General features: G+C 38.0%; 1 protein-coding gene across 1 annotated transcript; it reads left to right on the top strand.

Moving 5' to 3' along the window:
- Nucleotides 1-4,194: 4,194 nt before the first annotated feature.
- On the top strand, nucleotides 4,195-15,976 carry LOC115028337 (tetraspanin-8-like). Its single transcript, XM_029462070.1, has 9 exons — nucleotides 4,195-4,273; nucleotides 5,945-6,010; nucleotides 6,681-6,797; nucleotides 6,935-7,009; nucleotides 7,825-7,920; nucleotides 8,256-8,348; nucleotides 12,910-12,981; nucleotides 13,659-13,742; nucleotides 14,467-15,976. The coding sequence occupies exons 1-9, from the start codon at nucleotides 4,214-4,216 to the stop codon at nucleotides 14,599-14,601; spliced, it is 798 nt and encodes a 265-aa protein (XP_029317930.1). The 5' UTR covers nucleotides 4,195-4,213; the 3' UTR covers nucleotides 14,602-15,976.
- The last annotated feature ends 102 nt before the right edge of the window (nucleotides 15,977-16,078 follow it).

Consider the following 16,078-nt stretch of genomic DNA (forward strand, 5'->3'; position numbering starts at 1 on the left):
TTTACAACAACCCAATAATAAAACTTGATTTATTACTTAATTTAAATTAGGACATTTATTACAAAGACTTGGTGTGTGCTAAGAGAAATGAAGAGTGGAGGATCATAGCTGTAGGGTAGGTTCGTGGGTGTGTGGTTTACTGGCACTTTGTGGTCGACACCACTCGCAATAATAAGTTATTTTTGTTTAATAGCACTCGCATTTTGTCTTATATCTTATCACCATGAATTGCCACATACTGTATGTCTTTCTGCATGTAAACACACTTGAAGTCAGAAAACTGAACACACACACACACACACACACCCCACATTCCTGAACTAATATGGTTCCTACAAATCGTGTATGAAAAAACCTGAATAAAGGTTCACTCTCAACAAAAAAAAAGGCCTGTTTCCTCATCTTTTACTTTTTGTTAATGACATATATTATGCATAAATAACTGATTTTGAAACAATTGACTATTGTAAGTGAGACATTGGTGATCACAGGCTTCCATGAAGAGACTGATTTCTTGGGAGTTTTGAGCAACATATGAGGAATGCACTGTAACGTTCTCCAAGATAAACAGGATACACTTACAATCAGTGGATTAGACTACACCATTGCTCAGCTTTCGGGACAACCTAAGAAGATAATAGCTCATCTGTAAAAAAATGTTTTAAAGCCAGTAACTGGAATGACGAATAGTGAGAGGATACAGTATTTCTCCAGAGGGAGAGGGTCCCTTGCCTGACTGTTATTGAAATCTAAGCTTCATTTCAGTGTTATAGATCCAGATTAGTTGCATAACGTTCTGCAAACCTTGGACCCATTGACTCCAAACTGCAGGCTGATCAAATTTATAGCTATATGTTTCTAATACCCTGCTTTGGAGCAAGGCCCTGAAAATGTCTCTCCAAGAGTGGGGGAGGAATTACATCTGCTGAGGTATTTGAGGAAAAGATTAAAGCAGATGATACCTGCTTCAAAAACATGTTCTGTTTGTGTTGGTGATGTAAGTGTACTTCTGTATAAGGATTCATTTGACTGTTGAAGAATCCCTCGTGGCGATTCAGAGTAAACACACAGCAAGGTCAATGTGTCCCACTGGAGCCAAAGCATTCAAAAACAATGGAAGAAACTAAATGTTTTTTCCCCTCCTCTTTCCCAGAAATACAGTCCAGAGAAATACTTAAGCTCCAAATGTGCAGTTGTTGGCTTATCATCTTGTTGCCGTCCATTTTTTAAATATTTGTTATAATTATATTTATTATAATAGAGGGTTTAGGGAGATGCTGGAGGCGGTTGGCAACAATTGACTGTGACTGGATGAGAGATTAAAGAGGGAAGTGACGGATCAGGAAGTGAGTTAGGAGAGATGGAAGTAAATGGCTGAAGTTATGAAGAGTGGAATACAGTTACATTTAACAAAATGGGATATGGGATATATCGGATGATAGTGAATGTGACGGGAGGAGAGAGACTTACAAAGTAAAATACATTTATTTTAGCAATTGGAATCCAATCCAGCTAACTAAATCCATAGGTCGGAAAAATCGGGAAGTTAAGGAGTCCTAAAATATTGACAAATGTATCACTGTTGATCATGTGTCAGGATGGAGGACAACAAGGGAGAGCAATAACACTGATAAACAGTCTCCACAAAGAGTAGAAATCTTAATGGAGAACCCTAAAATATCGGGGTTAAAGGGAAATGTCAGGGAATCTGTTAGACCTGCCTTTCGACATGTTTCAGATGAGAAGATCAATCACTAGTCTCGTCAGACCACCCCTTGGAAAGATGGTGTATGTCGTAAAACATTGGCACACATGACAGACACTGGACATAGTGTTAAGACTGTTTAACAGAGTTTGGTATACTGGCCAACTTCCTTCAGCGTGGAAACAAACAATTAAAGGGCCTGTTCCAAAACCAGGAAAAGACCCCTCTAGCTACAGATCTATTGCCTTAACTTCCCAGTAATGGAAAGTCATGGAACAAATTGTCATAGAGATTAACATATTTCCTGGAAAGTAGAGCTCTTTTGTCTTCATATGAAAATTGGTTTCCGTCAGAGTCGGAATACAATGAATTCTGTATTGTGCTTTGAGTCAGACATCAGAAAAGCAGAGACTAACAAGGAAGTAGTGATGTGAAAAAGGCATATGGCATGTTCTGGAAAGAAGCCCTACTCATTAAGTTGAAGACATTGGGAATTGTTGGTATATAATTGGGTTATGGACTTTTTATATGATAGGATATTACAAATAAGAGTAGATGCAGAATATTCCAGTGTATAATTGGTGGAGATTGGAACTCCACAAGGTGAGGCCCCTTGTTATTCAATATAATTATCAATGGCATCTTCTCTCAGGTTGAACAAAGCTTAGGGAAAGTGGATTCAAACTATCTGTAGCAACAACAAGTTATTTGTTTCTCAGGACTATATAAAATCCCACTCATCGCTCTCAAATTGTATCAGCAACATCTTCAGAAAAGTAAAAGCTATTTGAATTCTTAAGATTTGGTTGGACGAAAAGTGATGGCATTTTACAAAGTTCTCCAAGACATTATTCAATTGTTTTCACAGACTTCATGTGTAAAATCAGTGGAGTTCCACTTTAACCAACACTGAGGCTCTGAAAGAGAAGTAATACACGGAATATCAATTAGTCAACCCCTGAAAGTTACTCTGAGACCCTGTTTATGCATATGAGGCTTTATGATTTTTACTCAGTCAAACACACATTCATGATTTTTCTGATAACCAGTGCAGGGATGTTAATAATCAAATTTATGATGGTTTGAAGACGACGTCATCAGTGTGCCAGTAAACAAAGTGAAAATGACACAATCGCAGATCAGAGTCACGTCGACAGTTGTATGTTATGATGTTAAACATTGGAATTATGTAGAAGAGCACAAGAAATGTATTAAGGATCACCTCTTTGACATTTTTCTCGTACCAGCCAACAATGTTCTCTCTAGAGAACACAGTTGGTCCAGGCATCTCCAGTAAAATAAAGGCTTTTTGGCACTCTGCGTCCTTCCGCCCACCAACATCCTCTGCGCCACGGAATGTCTCTGTGCATTCATGTTCTACAGATGTGTGAGCGCGCGCCAACAGCACATGTGTGTGTGTGTGTGTGTGTGTGTGTGTGTGTGTGTGTGTGTGTGTGTGTGTGTGTGTGTGTGTGTGTGTGTGTGTGTGTGTGTGTGTGTGTGTCAATGTTTTCAATGTTTTCATGGGTGTGCGCTGGTGAAGTTGACTGAAACGTTTGGCAGCATGGGACACTAAGAAAGCTTTACGCATGAGTGAACATTTTCTCCAGATGTTTTCTACGCTCCATCAGGAAATGCTCCACTCTGGATCTGCTATAACAATTGAAATGTTTCAATGTTGCAGCAATAGATAGATAGATAGATAGATAGATAGATAGATAGATAGATAGATAGATAGATAGATAGATAGATAGATAGATAGATAGATAGATGGATGGATGGATGGATGGTTGGATGGATGGATGGATGGATGGATGGAGTGAGTATGTGTGGGTCTCTGATGGGATGTCATGTGATGCAGCCTCTCACTGGTGTCTTTGTTCTTCCAAGACAACAGCAGACAAAAAAGTGCTTTATGGGGGATTGAGCTGAAGGCAAGTTCACTCCCAAAGAGACACACACACTCACTCACAATCTTTCTCTTTACACTATCTGTTTTGCTGCGCCTATTATACATACACACACACACACACACACACACACACACACACACACACACACACACACACACACACACACAATGAAGTCAGCACAGTAAACTAAGAAAGCTCGACCAAATTCACTTTTCCTGTTAATTCAGGGGGGGGGGGGCGACACTTGTGTGTCCGAGTTAAAAGACCAGAGAAGCCGTTTACATTATCCATCCATTGTGTGTTTAGAATTATGATGTTGTAACATGTGTGTACTACCCCCCCCCCCCCCTCCTTCTGCAACTCCACACACACACACACACACATGCCCAACCCATCCAGATGGGGAGGGCCTTTAACCAGCACAACATGGGGGCTTCCTCCCTCCTCTACGCCCGTGCACAAACACAAAGGTGCGCAACCAGAAGTTACCCTCTTGTAGTAAAATCAGTGTTACATCTCTCTATAGTTTCGCGTGCGGATTTCTATTATAAGGAGAACTTTAAACGGGGGTGACCGCGTGTTCAAGCGCAACAAAATGGCGAAAGTGAACGTCTGTTTGAAACGGAGTTTCATTACCGTGACAACTTTGATCGCGGTAAGTGTTTTTCTTTTGCTGCTGCCCCCAAAGTTCATAGTCAATCAAAACCAGAGGCACTAACAGATTTGTAAGAGCATACTATTCTGTGAAATTGTACATAACACAGCTGTTGTATCAAACGCTTTAAGTGGAAACTAGAGAGGAAAATCTAACCATTTAACATGAAAATCAAAACCTGTTGGAATAAACATAAAGGGCATAAAGAGAAATAAACCTCTCAGGACATGATAAGCAAAAGTGTTACTATTAATAATCATTTACCAGTTTTGTAATAGCTAAAAATAACAATTTTGACAACATTTGATCATATGGTGTAACAGGGATTTGGCATAGCCTATGTGCATGTGAATACTAATATTGAAATTAAGACCGTAAACTCTTGTATGGTCCTTTAACTAATAACTAGAACAACTCTGAAATATATTATTGGATTATAGATCAACAATAGTAAAAGCTAAACACAAAACAATCTATAATATATGTGTTCATGGATTTAAAAACCTATAGGCTATATATTTCTTTTAAACTAAAGTTTTATTAGTTAAACTTAACTAATGTTCTACTTCCTCATCAGTTTTACGTACAGGCTATTTATCTGGATTGTGCAACATGTGGTTGTACTTGTTTATATGTCCCTCCCACACGGGAGTCACTAAACTGTTATTTAGTCATCACATCATTTTTTATTTTTTTTTACATGCTGCAACATGCTGTTCTTCATGATTTCAACAGCTGGTTGGATCATTTGTTTTAAGACATCACTTTGGGCTGTGGAAACTTTTTTATTGCATTTGTGTTACATGGTCATCATAACAACAACTTTACATCTCTATCTAAAGCCATAATAACGCCTGAAATGTGCACTTAACCTGATCGAAAATGGAATAACATGACAAATAATGTAATAAAATGTCCTGACTGATATTGTAATAGTATATTTACCGATAATGTAATAGTTTCCTGAAAATGTATAAACGCATTATTTGGAATTTATTACATATTCAGGTTAGTCATTTATTCATTTTTTCAAAACTAATAGCGTTGTACATTTGATGTTTTTAAAAAAACCTCAGGAATTATAATACTTTAGATTTAACTGTAAAGGCTGATGCACACCCTTAATTTCTTGATAACGGGCTGTCGGACAAATGTGCTGCAGGTCCAATTGAACATTTTTGCGACTACACTCACTTTTTTAATAATATGTAGTAAATGAAACTGTCTAATCAAAGTCCTATGTTGCAAACAGAATGGGAATTTGTATCTTGTGACAATCCATAATGATATGATTCAATTTGAAGAATTAACTGAAACATAGACATGTGAATCTTGGCTTTTTTGTTACATACCGAATAACTTCCGGTAGAAGAAACATCTGTTTCCATCGAATTATTTGTGCTTTCCTGAATAACCAATTCAGATCCAGGTACTTCTCTAATATATTATGACTATATATAATAAGATATATCCATGGTTTAGCTCCATTTGAGCTACACATAGTTTCTGCCCATGTTCTCCTCTTTCAGCAGGAATTACATATCACACGTTTAAGCACAAATGTTTTTACATTCTCAGGGGTTATTACTGTCATTTCAGGAAATGATCCCACTATGGGATGCTACAGGCCCTGAAAGTAATGACTATTAAAGTGTATTCCTGCTGTTGCAGATCACCAGTGCTCTGATGTTGGCGATCACTCTGTTTAGCCACGGACACCTCCACGAAGATGAAGAGGTAACGCATGTACCGTATATATAGTTCTTCCACAATGTATTCTCTACATCAGAGTTAAGCAACGTCAACAATTGTGCAAACAATATTACTGTATTTATTTAAATTTGATGTGTTTCTTATGCTGTTGCATTTTTTTTTCCTATTTATAGCTTTATTTATATTTTCCTTAAGCACACCATACAGCTCGAAATACACACTAAAAAAGAAAGAGTTAAAGTCCAACTTTGAATTCATGTTGACCAAAGGGTTGTAAACTATCCCAGTTCACCAGACAACATTAAATTAATTTCTATCTTTCTAGAAACTTTGGATCAACGGAAATCTTTTAGGCGTGTAAATACTTTGTGATAGTGTCTTTAAAGATACCAGGCAACAATTAAATGATATAATTCCATGTTATCCACTAAATCTTTTGCACATTTTCCTCACTGAACTTGACTTGTATACACACATAAAACCTTAAAATAACGGGATTGAGCTTAACTCTTCTCTTCGTGTAAATACTGAATTAATCTAATTTACATAGTTGCAATCTGTGAAACTGCCAAGACTGACCTCAGGAACTAAAGGCAACAATTCAGTCACTTCAGCAGCGTGCATGCTGACACAGGCCAATGAACTGGTGTTTTTTCCCTCTGTTCACCTGTTTCTCTGTTTGATTTCTCCACAGATTGAACATATGATCGCAGGTCTTAATACCATGTATTTCTTTTGCATCATAACTCTGGTCTTGACCATCGTTGGAGTGTATGGTGCCTGCAAACAGAAGAAGTGGGCACTTATAGTGGTGGGTTAGGGAAAAGAAAAAAAACATGGTTTTATTGTTATTATTAATAGTTATACATGTAGAAGTAATAAATAAGTATACATCTCTTTTAATGTTTTACCAGAATCTGATTGCTGTTGTCTGTATGTGTGTCTCAGTTTGTAGTTGGAATAATCGTGGAAAGTCTGCTCATGATTGCATTTGAAATTCAAGGATTGGTTTTGCAACCACAGGTATTAATTACAAAGTTGACTTTGAAATGTGTTTTTCCTTTTTGTGACATCTCTTTTAAACTCAGTTCAAAACAGACAACAGCTAGCAGGCTGCATCAAAACTGCATTACCGATGAAACGTATACAGAAACAGAAAAATGCTCCTGTGTGTGCTTTTATATTAAGTCTCTATGCTACGAGAGAGGAGCAAAGATCACGTGACAGTTCTCCCTCTACGCCACCCGACTGTTACAGCTGCTAAGTCAAGCTTTCTCTCAAACTTCAAAGTCATTTTTGAAATACAAGAAGTAAACAAAAGCATGTTTGTTGTTTCTAGCCGACGATGTGGATTTTGTCGGCTGAATTGGCAAAGAAAACCCGTAGTTAACGTCACATTGCCACACACATTGTCAAAATCTCAAGCAAGGCAGGAGCGTAGCAATAGTCTTTTTAGTACATCATTTCTGATTGTCTTACACATACAAATGCAAATCATCCTATCCTCATAGAATGGTTTGTATGATATCTTACGAAAAAGTTTTGTAATGTTTTGTGCGTTTTCCTCTAAATCCGCACAAAGTATTGCTACAATAATACCCCCATATTTATAGTGCACCATAGTATGCAGTCAATAAGCTGTGTGTGATTTATTTTTGTATGTGTTTTGGAAAAGCAATTAAAAAAGACACCCGACCCCCTCCGAACTCCAAACTATAGATACCGAGTATTGTTAAGTGTCGGCAAGTGGCGGAATCTAGAGCAAGTGGTGGAATACAGCAACACTTTTCAAATTGCTCATTTTCTAATTGTACTTATTACTTTGTTTTGCTTTCCAGATTACTGAAGAAATCAAGACGCAATACCTAAATATGCTGCCGCTGAATAATGCTAATGAGAGTGTTATAGAAAGCTTGAAGGACATACAGGTGGAAGTAGGTAACCTTGTGTGGATGTGTGAGTTTGTGTCTGCATTTTTGTATTATTTTCAATGTCACACAGAAACAAGTGCTTTAGAAAGTGACAAACCAACAACACACATACACACTCACCACCAACTACATATAGAAAAACACTTAAGCATGAGTTGTCCAACTTATGATATAGCATGTGAAAGATCAAATGCAGAAGGGCATGCTCTCCTGATAAAAGGAGCATTTTCAACTCGCTGTTGAGCTGTTCACATCACTGAATAAGACACCAAATGTAAAAAAAGACTGAAATTCTAGTGCACAGCAGTAATCCACCTTCCTTCCGTCTCCCTTCTTAGTTGCAGTGTTGTGGTCTGGATCAGGGCTACCTGGATTGGGGCTACAACATCCCAGAATCCTGCCTGTGCACTGAAGAGTCCACCAATCCATGTGTGAGTGTGAAAGCTAAGTTTCTGCACCAGAACTCTTATTTACCAAGACTCATTAATATAGTATTTATTAAAACTTTTTTAAAGAATACTGTATCGTATTTTCCATCCATGACATTTATTTTCTCAGGCTAGAGGAAAGAAAAAATCCAAAATAATAATAATAATAATAATAATAATAATAATAATAATAAGCTTTATTTGTATAGCACCTTTCATACAAGAATTGCAGCCCAAAGTGCTTCACAGCAAAAACATAACAATTAGTACAAGATTAGACAGAATAAGAGCATTTACAGTACAATAATCACAGTGTAGATGTAAATGAGTCTGAAGTACCATTATAAAAATAGCAGATTTAAAATAGTATGAAATAGCAGATAAAATAGCAGATAAAATAGTATGAAATAGCATAATTAAAATAATATAATATCGCAGAATTAAAATAGTATAAAAATAGCTGAATTAAAATAGCAGATAAAATAGCAGAATTAAAATAGTATAAAATAACATTGGAATTCATGCCTAGTTTCCCTATTTGTGCCGTACTTAACGACCCTACTGCCGGGAAATCACATTCATCACACCATTCTTGTAGTCTTGCCAGGATTTTAAGTGTTTACAACTCTCCGCTCCATACTTGGCCTTCATCAAAAACTCAAGTGGGCTTTTGACTTCTCTGGTCGATACTTTTCTTCCCTTTGTCCCCATTGTACAAAGTAAGTTAAAACGCAATCATCACTGTGAGTCCCAGAATTCGTTTATGGTAAAATCCAGATAAAACCGTTATTAAACACGCTGGTTTAACCTTTTCAGTCTAAGGCAATATCTGACTACTAGTCTTCTCTGCTGTGACTAGTATGTTTCTGTCAGCTATCCCTTAGGCTAAAGGAGTTCAATATTTGACTACTTGTCTTCTCTGCTGTGACTCGTATGAAATACCTCTGTCAAATATCTCTTAGGTCAAAGGACTTCAATATTTAACTACTCCTCTGCTCTGCTGTGAGAAGTATGAAATATCTCTGTCAAATATCCACCCTTGTTTCCCCTTCTCCTTTCCTTACTTTAAATGATGAGAAAACCATTTCTTCACTTGCTTTTTCATCACGCCAAGCAGGTCCATCAAGAAGCAAACAACACAAAACCCACAAATTAAACTAAAACGCGTTATGGAATTTAAAGGTTTCAGGAACAAAACTGGAGCTTATTGCCAGGGTGTTTGCTGCATCAGAGATGGGCATTGAGGAGCAACTAACAGCTAACGAAATAACTTCAATCACAGAAAAAGAAAAGACTAAGCTTTTGGTTATGCTGAGTGGCATTTCAGTGCCTGATCCCTTGACATTGCAGGATGGCTGGGTCAATGAAAACAACAGCATGACTTCTTGGCCGCCGATATACCTCAGCGATATAACATGGATCTGCGCAGTCAAGAAAACTGGCGATATCATAAGTGCTTATTGCAGTTGTGTTGCTCACTGCAAATCCGTGAAGATTTCTTGGGCTCCCAAGACTTCCCATTGTAATCCTGTCTCTTTACAGCTTTGGTCCATGCTAGCCTTCTATCATTGTTCTTTAGTGCTGTTGGAAATGGAAATAGTTCGAACGGGGGCTTGCAGTCGCAATTTTTGCAATCGTGAAGATGACAATGAGATTCTGCCCATTTATTTTATTTAGCTTTCTCCCACTGTTTGAACATCCTTCCAAATCCCATAACTAGAAGAGCGATTATTACACACTAAAAACTAGCCAAATACAATGTAAACACGCTTGAAGAATAAGCTAAATACAATGTAAACACGTAGCGAAGAAATCCAATATGGCGGCCCTTGTAGAGTTGGTGCTCACTTTTCTAGGCTTGCCACACCAGCATGCATTGCGATTCCACCGGAAGCCCGAAACTCCGATTCCGTCTATACAAGAAGGAGGACCTTAAAATCAATTCTAAAAGTTACTGGAAGCCAGTGTAGAGTGGCTAACACTGGAGTGATGTGGTCTCTCCTCTTGGTTCTAGTCAGCAGCCTCGCTGCAGCGTTTTGGATGAGCTGAAGTCTCTCTGTTGTTTTTTTTGGGAGGCCGGTAAAGAGTGCATTACAGTAATCGAGTCGGCTTGAGATAAAAGCATGGATTAGTTTTTCAGCATTCTTTTGATTTATAAATTGTCTGATTTTAGCTATATTTCTAAGGTGGAAGAATTATGTTTTTGTCACCTTGTTTATGTGGGATTTAAAGCTTAGATCTGAGTCTATGATAACACCAAGACTTGTAACTTCAGGTTTAATCAAAGGAGTAAGTTTCCCCATGTTATTCAGCATCATCTCTCTTTTTGTTAAAGGACCTACTAGTAGGATTTCAGTTTTGTTCTCATTTAATTTTAAGAAATTATTGCTCATCCATTTATTTATTGCTGACAGACAGGTGGTGATGGAGTTAATAGCTGTAGTATCATTTGGTTCAGCAGAGATGTACAGCTGTGTGTCATCCGCGTAGCTATGAAAGCACACATTGTGTATAGGGAGAACAGTAATGGACTGAGGCAGCTCCCTTGTGGGCATCATGCTTCTCTGACACATAATCTCCAAGCCTGACAAAATACTTTCTCCCTTTGATATATGTTCTGAACCAGTTTAATACACAGTCAGAAAGACCAACCAGTTTTTCTAGACGATTAATTAGGATGTCATGGTCGATCGTGTCAAATGCTGCACTCAGGTCTAGCAGGATAAGAATTGAGACCTTGTTTGTCAGAGTTTAGTCTGAGGTCACTACTTATTTTAGTCAGAGCAGTTTCTGTGCTGTGGCATGCTCTGAAGCCTGATTGAAATTCCTTCAGGATGTTGTTTTCTTTAAGAAAGGAGTTTATTTGGACCGAGACTATTTTTTCTAGTATTTTGCTGATGAATGGAAGGTTAGATATTGGCCTGTAGTTGGTCAGCGTATTACTGTCTAGGTTAGGTTTCTTTAGCAAGGGTTTTACAACGGCTGTTTTGAAGAAGTCTGGGAAGATGCCCGTTAGAAGAAACGTGTTTATAATATTTAGGACGTGACTTGAAATGCTGTGGAATATCCGCTTAAAGAATGCTGTAAGTATCCGGTCAACACAAGAGGTGGAGGAGTTACATTCCATCACAGTTTTATGAAGCTCAGTTAATGTGATGCAGGTGAATGTTCCCATGGTTACATCACAATGTTTGCAGATGTTCTGTGTCTGCATCATAAGTGATGCTGGCTCTGATTGAAGTTATTTCATTGTTGAGGAACAATGCGAGTTCTTCACACTTTGATGCAGAGGACTGCGGAGGGGTGGGGGCAGTGTTCAGTAGTTGGTTAATAGTCGAGAATAGTATTCTAGAATTTCCAACATTCTCTGTGATAATCTTAGAAAAGCAATCCTTTCTTGCCAGCTGCATTGCTTTACCATAGGCAGCCATGGATTCTTTGTAGATATCGTAGTTAACTGTGAGCTTAGTTTTCCTCCATCTTCCTTCAGCTGCTCTGCAAGTCCTCTTAGTCTGAGTAACATTGCTGTTGTTTAACCATGGGAGATTCTGTCAGTGGATTTCTTTTTTACTTTTAATGGAGCAACAATATCCAGGGTAGATGACAAGGTGTTGTTTAGATTTTCAACCATGAGATTTAAGGAGCAGTCTGAGCATGGCTGAAATGATCTCATGATGTTAGAGAATGTTTCCTCTGCTGTGTCATCTAGTATTCTTTGTTTGACCACTGTCTCTCTTTTGGTCTTTGTTAAGATTAGGTTAGCATCAAAACACACACAGTGATGGTCAGATATTGGTAATTCGATTACTGAGACCTTATCGATGTCCAGCCTTGTCATTATCACTAAGTCTAGCGTGTTACCATGCTGATGAGTGGGTTCACTGATATTTTGTTTTAGATCATAGCTGTCTAGTAACTTTTCAAGTTCAATAGTCTTGGGATCATTCTTCTTATTTACGTGAATATTTAGGTCTCCATGCAGGATTATTCTTTCACATCTAGTGATGCTGAGTGAAATCAGCTCTGAGAATTCCTCTAGAAATAGTGCCGAACATTTTGGTGGCCTGTACGATGTGATGATGAGCAAAGATAATTCTGCTTTGAGCTCAATAGCAAGATATTCAAATGATGTAAATTCACCCAGGTCAATGTCATTACATATATGCGACGCTGATAAGATAGCGGCAATCCCTCCACCTTTCCTACATACATTCCTAAATAAACATTTTACGTCTGTAGATTTCTCCTAAATTCACCAAAAGTCAGCATTAGATAGCGTTTCAGAAAATAAATGTCTGGATGTAAGATTTCAAGTGGGGATGTTTCATGGGGATATCTAGCAGTTAAAAATATTATATCTCCCCTTAAGATGGCGAGAAAGTAAAAAAAAGGGTCCCCTGGTTTTCATCTAGGGCCCCTATGAGTTTGAAATTTGTGCTTCAGAGTGGAAAGTCTCATAAACCTTTGTATGAATTGCTATGAAATCTTGTACAAAGCTCACTGTTCCCCATAGGATGACCTCTAATAACTACGGGGATCGCTGTTTCATGTCTGTGTATTCTAGGTGGCAGCTCCGAGAAACAGCAGTCTGTTTGAGCGCACGGTTGACGGTCAGCCCATCATGATTTACGAGGAGGTAATAAAAACACTCAAATTGTTTTCTCATAAAGATATGTAATTTATTATGTTTTGATAAAAGTGTCACACTGTTTTAGCCCCTAAGGTAAAGTGAAAGGAACATGTTCTTCATGTTGAAACAGCTTTTACATTCATTGTCACCAATAAATTGCAAAAGTTTAAGCGTAAAAGTAATTTTCCATAGTGGAGCATTTCTGTATTTTTGCTTTTGCAAGTTTTCCTTGTGACATCAAACCGTATCCAACTTGTAAGAAAAACAGATCATCTCATGAATTGCAATATTGTTTTCATGCCTCCGCGCTGGTGTCAGTCTTGGCTTGAGGCATTATGTTGTTTTGGGTTATCCGTCCCATTTATATCTCGGGATCGCCTGCAACATTTGACCAAGAAAAACATCCACATGGACTCGAGGATACACTGATTATAATTAGGTGGTAAAAAGGTCACACTCACTGTGACTCAAGAGTTCATACGCTAATTATGTAAACTTCACACAAAACTGTAAAATGATGGAGTGATGAAATGTTGGACATGAATAAGGGTTATACTCCAGAGAGAAATCTTTAGAATTGTAACATTTCCACAATATTATTTCTATTGTCTCAAACTGTGGTTTTAAAATTAAACAATTTACACTTGAAAAGTTGCATTGATTGATCTGCTCTCCTGTTTCAGTCATGCATTCCGTACTTCTTTGAGTATCTGATGATGCTTATTAATGGTATGTTGGGCCTAATGCTGGGAATCATATCACTGTGGGTAAGTACTGTCTGTCTACATGTGTCTATCATGATTGTAACCATCTACCTGCCTTCATATGTATCTACTCTATCTTCACTATCACTTGGTCTTTGTTTATCCACCACTTTTCCTGCTCTGTCCACATATTAAGCACTTAAGGAACAATTCTTCCATTAGTGTTTAAAAAATGGAGGTTCAAAGTTCATTCTTGATCTCGGAAAAAGCGTCCGACAAAACAATGTCACCTCATGGTCCATTTAGTAGATGTGTAGATGAGCTTTTGAATATTTTTAATTCACAGTTCCCCTCTGCACTAATATCTCAAAGTAATATAACGGTGTTGAATTAGTATTCAATCATAAAAACTTAAGGTGCCTATAGAAATGATGGCGACATACTGTAAGCATCATTTCAACAGAAAGTGCTTTGCAGACTATTTTCGCCCTGGGTTTCACCTCTCAGGTGGTGTACAGGCTTCCCTATCTTATTGATGAATGTTTTTGGTGCTATATGAACCCTAAGAGGAATACCTGCACAAACAAAATTAATTAAATGTAAATCACTTTATTTATATCTTGAGGAATCATTGAGAGCATGCCCTGCATTTGGTTTGTCTTTTCTGCCCCCTTCAGTCTCTTCCTAAAATTACAGCTCTAAAAACCAAACAATGTCTCGACGTAGGATGAAACCTCAAAAGATGAGCAGGAAGTGAAGAAGCGTCTCTGTTTCTCTGTCCTTTTAGGTGTTGTCAGCGGTGTTGTGTGTTGTCATCTTGTGTAAGCTGAATAAGAAGGAAGATACCCCCGTCGTGGTCTACAGTCCGGAGGCAAAAGCAGGCAACTATACCATTCTCACAGACGCCGCAGAGTTCACCTGATCAGTACAGGGATACAAATTATCTTTGTGTTTGAATATATCACAATTTGCACAAAGTGAAGTTGCATGTCCTAAAAGTATTTGTTTGGGTAGTATGTATTTGTGTGTTGTTTTTGCCTTTTTACACCGTGAACTATTAATTTTTGAAATTCCTGAAAATACATGTTTTTACAATAGCACAATTGTGGGCTATGGAATTGGCCAGAAACTGCACATACTGGGAAATAATATTCTCTTAGAGATAATCAAATAGGCTTTTTTTGTTTGTATTCAAAGCCCTGGCCTAAGGCTTGACCCTGGGATAACTTTCCACGCACACATTGTTAACCCAAAGTTAACCTTAGCTCGGGGCTATACGATTCACACTGCACTACTAGTCCAACAACGTGACACAAATCCCATTGTTCACTTTCCTAGTTTCACACTGGCAACTTTTAGCCCCGTGATTTTCAGGGGGAGCAAGGCCATCAAGCCCGAGGTTAAGGTCGGGGTTAGCCCACTTTGGTTTGTACCAGTGCGAGAGCCTACTTAAAAACTATGCATAAGCCTCATATGCCCTTCTGCTATGTAAGAGAGGTGGGATATATATGTATATGTATATTGTATTTCCTGTTTCATTTTGAAAGACTAACATCTCCTGTCATTTCAGTTCCCGCCCTTGTTTGTCTCCTGCCTCCTTGATTATCCATTCCCTCATTACTCACCTGCCCCTAATTTTGCCATCAGGCAACCCTGTTTATTTACTTGTTTGATTTCCTTGTGTCAGTTTCTACAGTTTTTGTATCACTGTATATCCATAAATCCAGCGCATCTCCTTCCACGGTCTTCAACGGGTTCAGATAAGAAGTGAAGTGTGTTGAATGAACACACTTAAACTTTCTTTCTGTTATTTTTGTCCCAGACTGGAATCCCAATATAGCACTCTTGATCCAAGATGTAAGCACTTGCAAGCAGCAAAATGAAGATATTGAAATCGGGTAATTCAAATGAGATGTTTAAAGAAAAAAAACATCCCTGAAGATAGGACGGCAGACATGTTCACTTTATGGATGTATTAGAGCTTTAATTAGTTTTCTGGAATGTTCTATATCATATTCTGCCAAACTATGTGAAGTTTTATAGTACAGTTTTATGTAATAGTGTGTCATTGGTACACATTGGTGTTGCATGGCAGGATAGAGGAATACAGATAACAGGGAAATAACAAACAACAAGCAAATCCAAAGTCTCTTCTTCTTTTGCAAAAGCTGTGTCACAGCCTCCTGTGAAGGAAAGTTCAAGCGTGTGTCCACGTCTCTCCACTGTGTAACCTCTCTGGCGTCATGACAAAAAGTGTAACAGCTGAAGTTTTTATAAATAAATTTGTCTGTATGTTTCCTGGTTTGCGTTTGTGGAGTTTGTAACATGCATTATTTACAGTAGTACACTACAACTTTAGGTGACGAGCATACTTCCCTAATGTCAAGTTATGTTCTCCT

Source organism: Cottoperca gobio, chromosome 23, assembly GCF_900634415.1.
Source record: "Cottoperca gobio chromosome 23, fCotGob3.1, whole genome shotgun sequence".
In the NCBI taxonomy this organism is placed as follows: domain Eukaryota; kingdom Metazoa; phylum Chordata; class Actinopteri; order Perciformes; family Bovichtidae; genus Cottoperca; species Cottoperca gobio.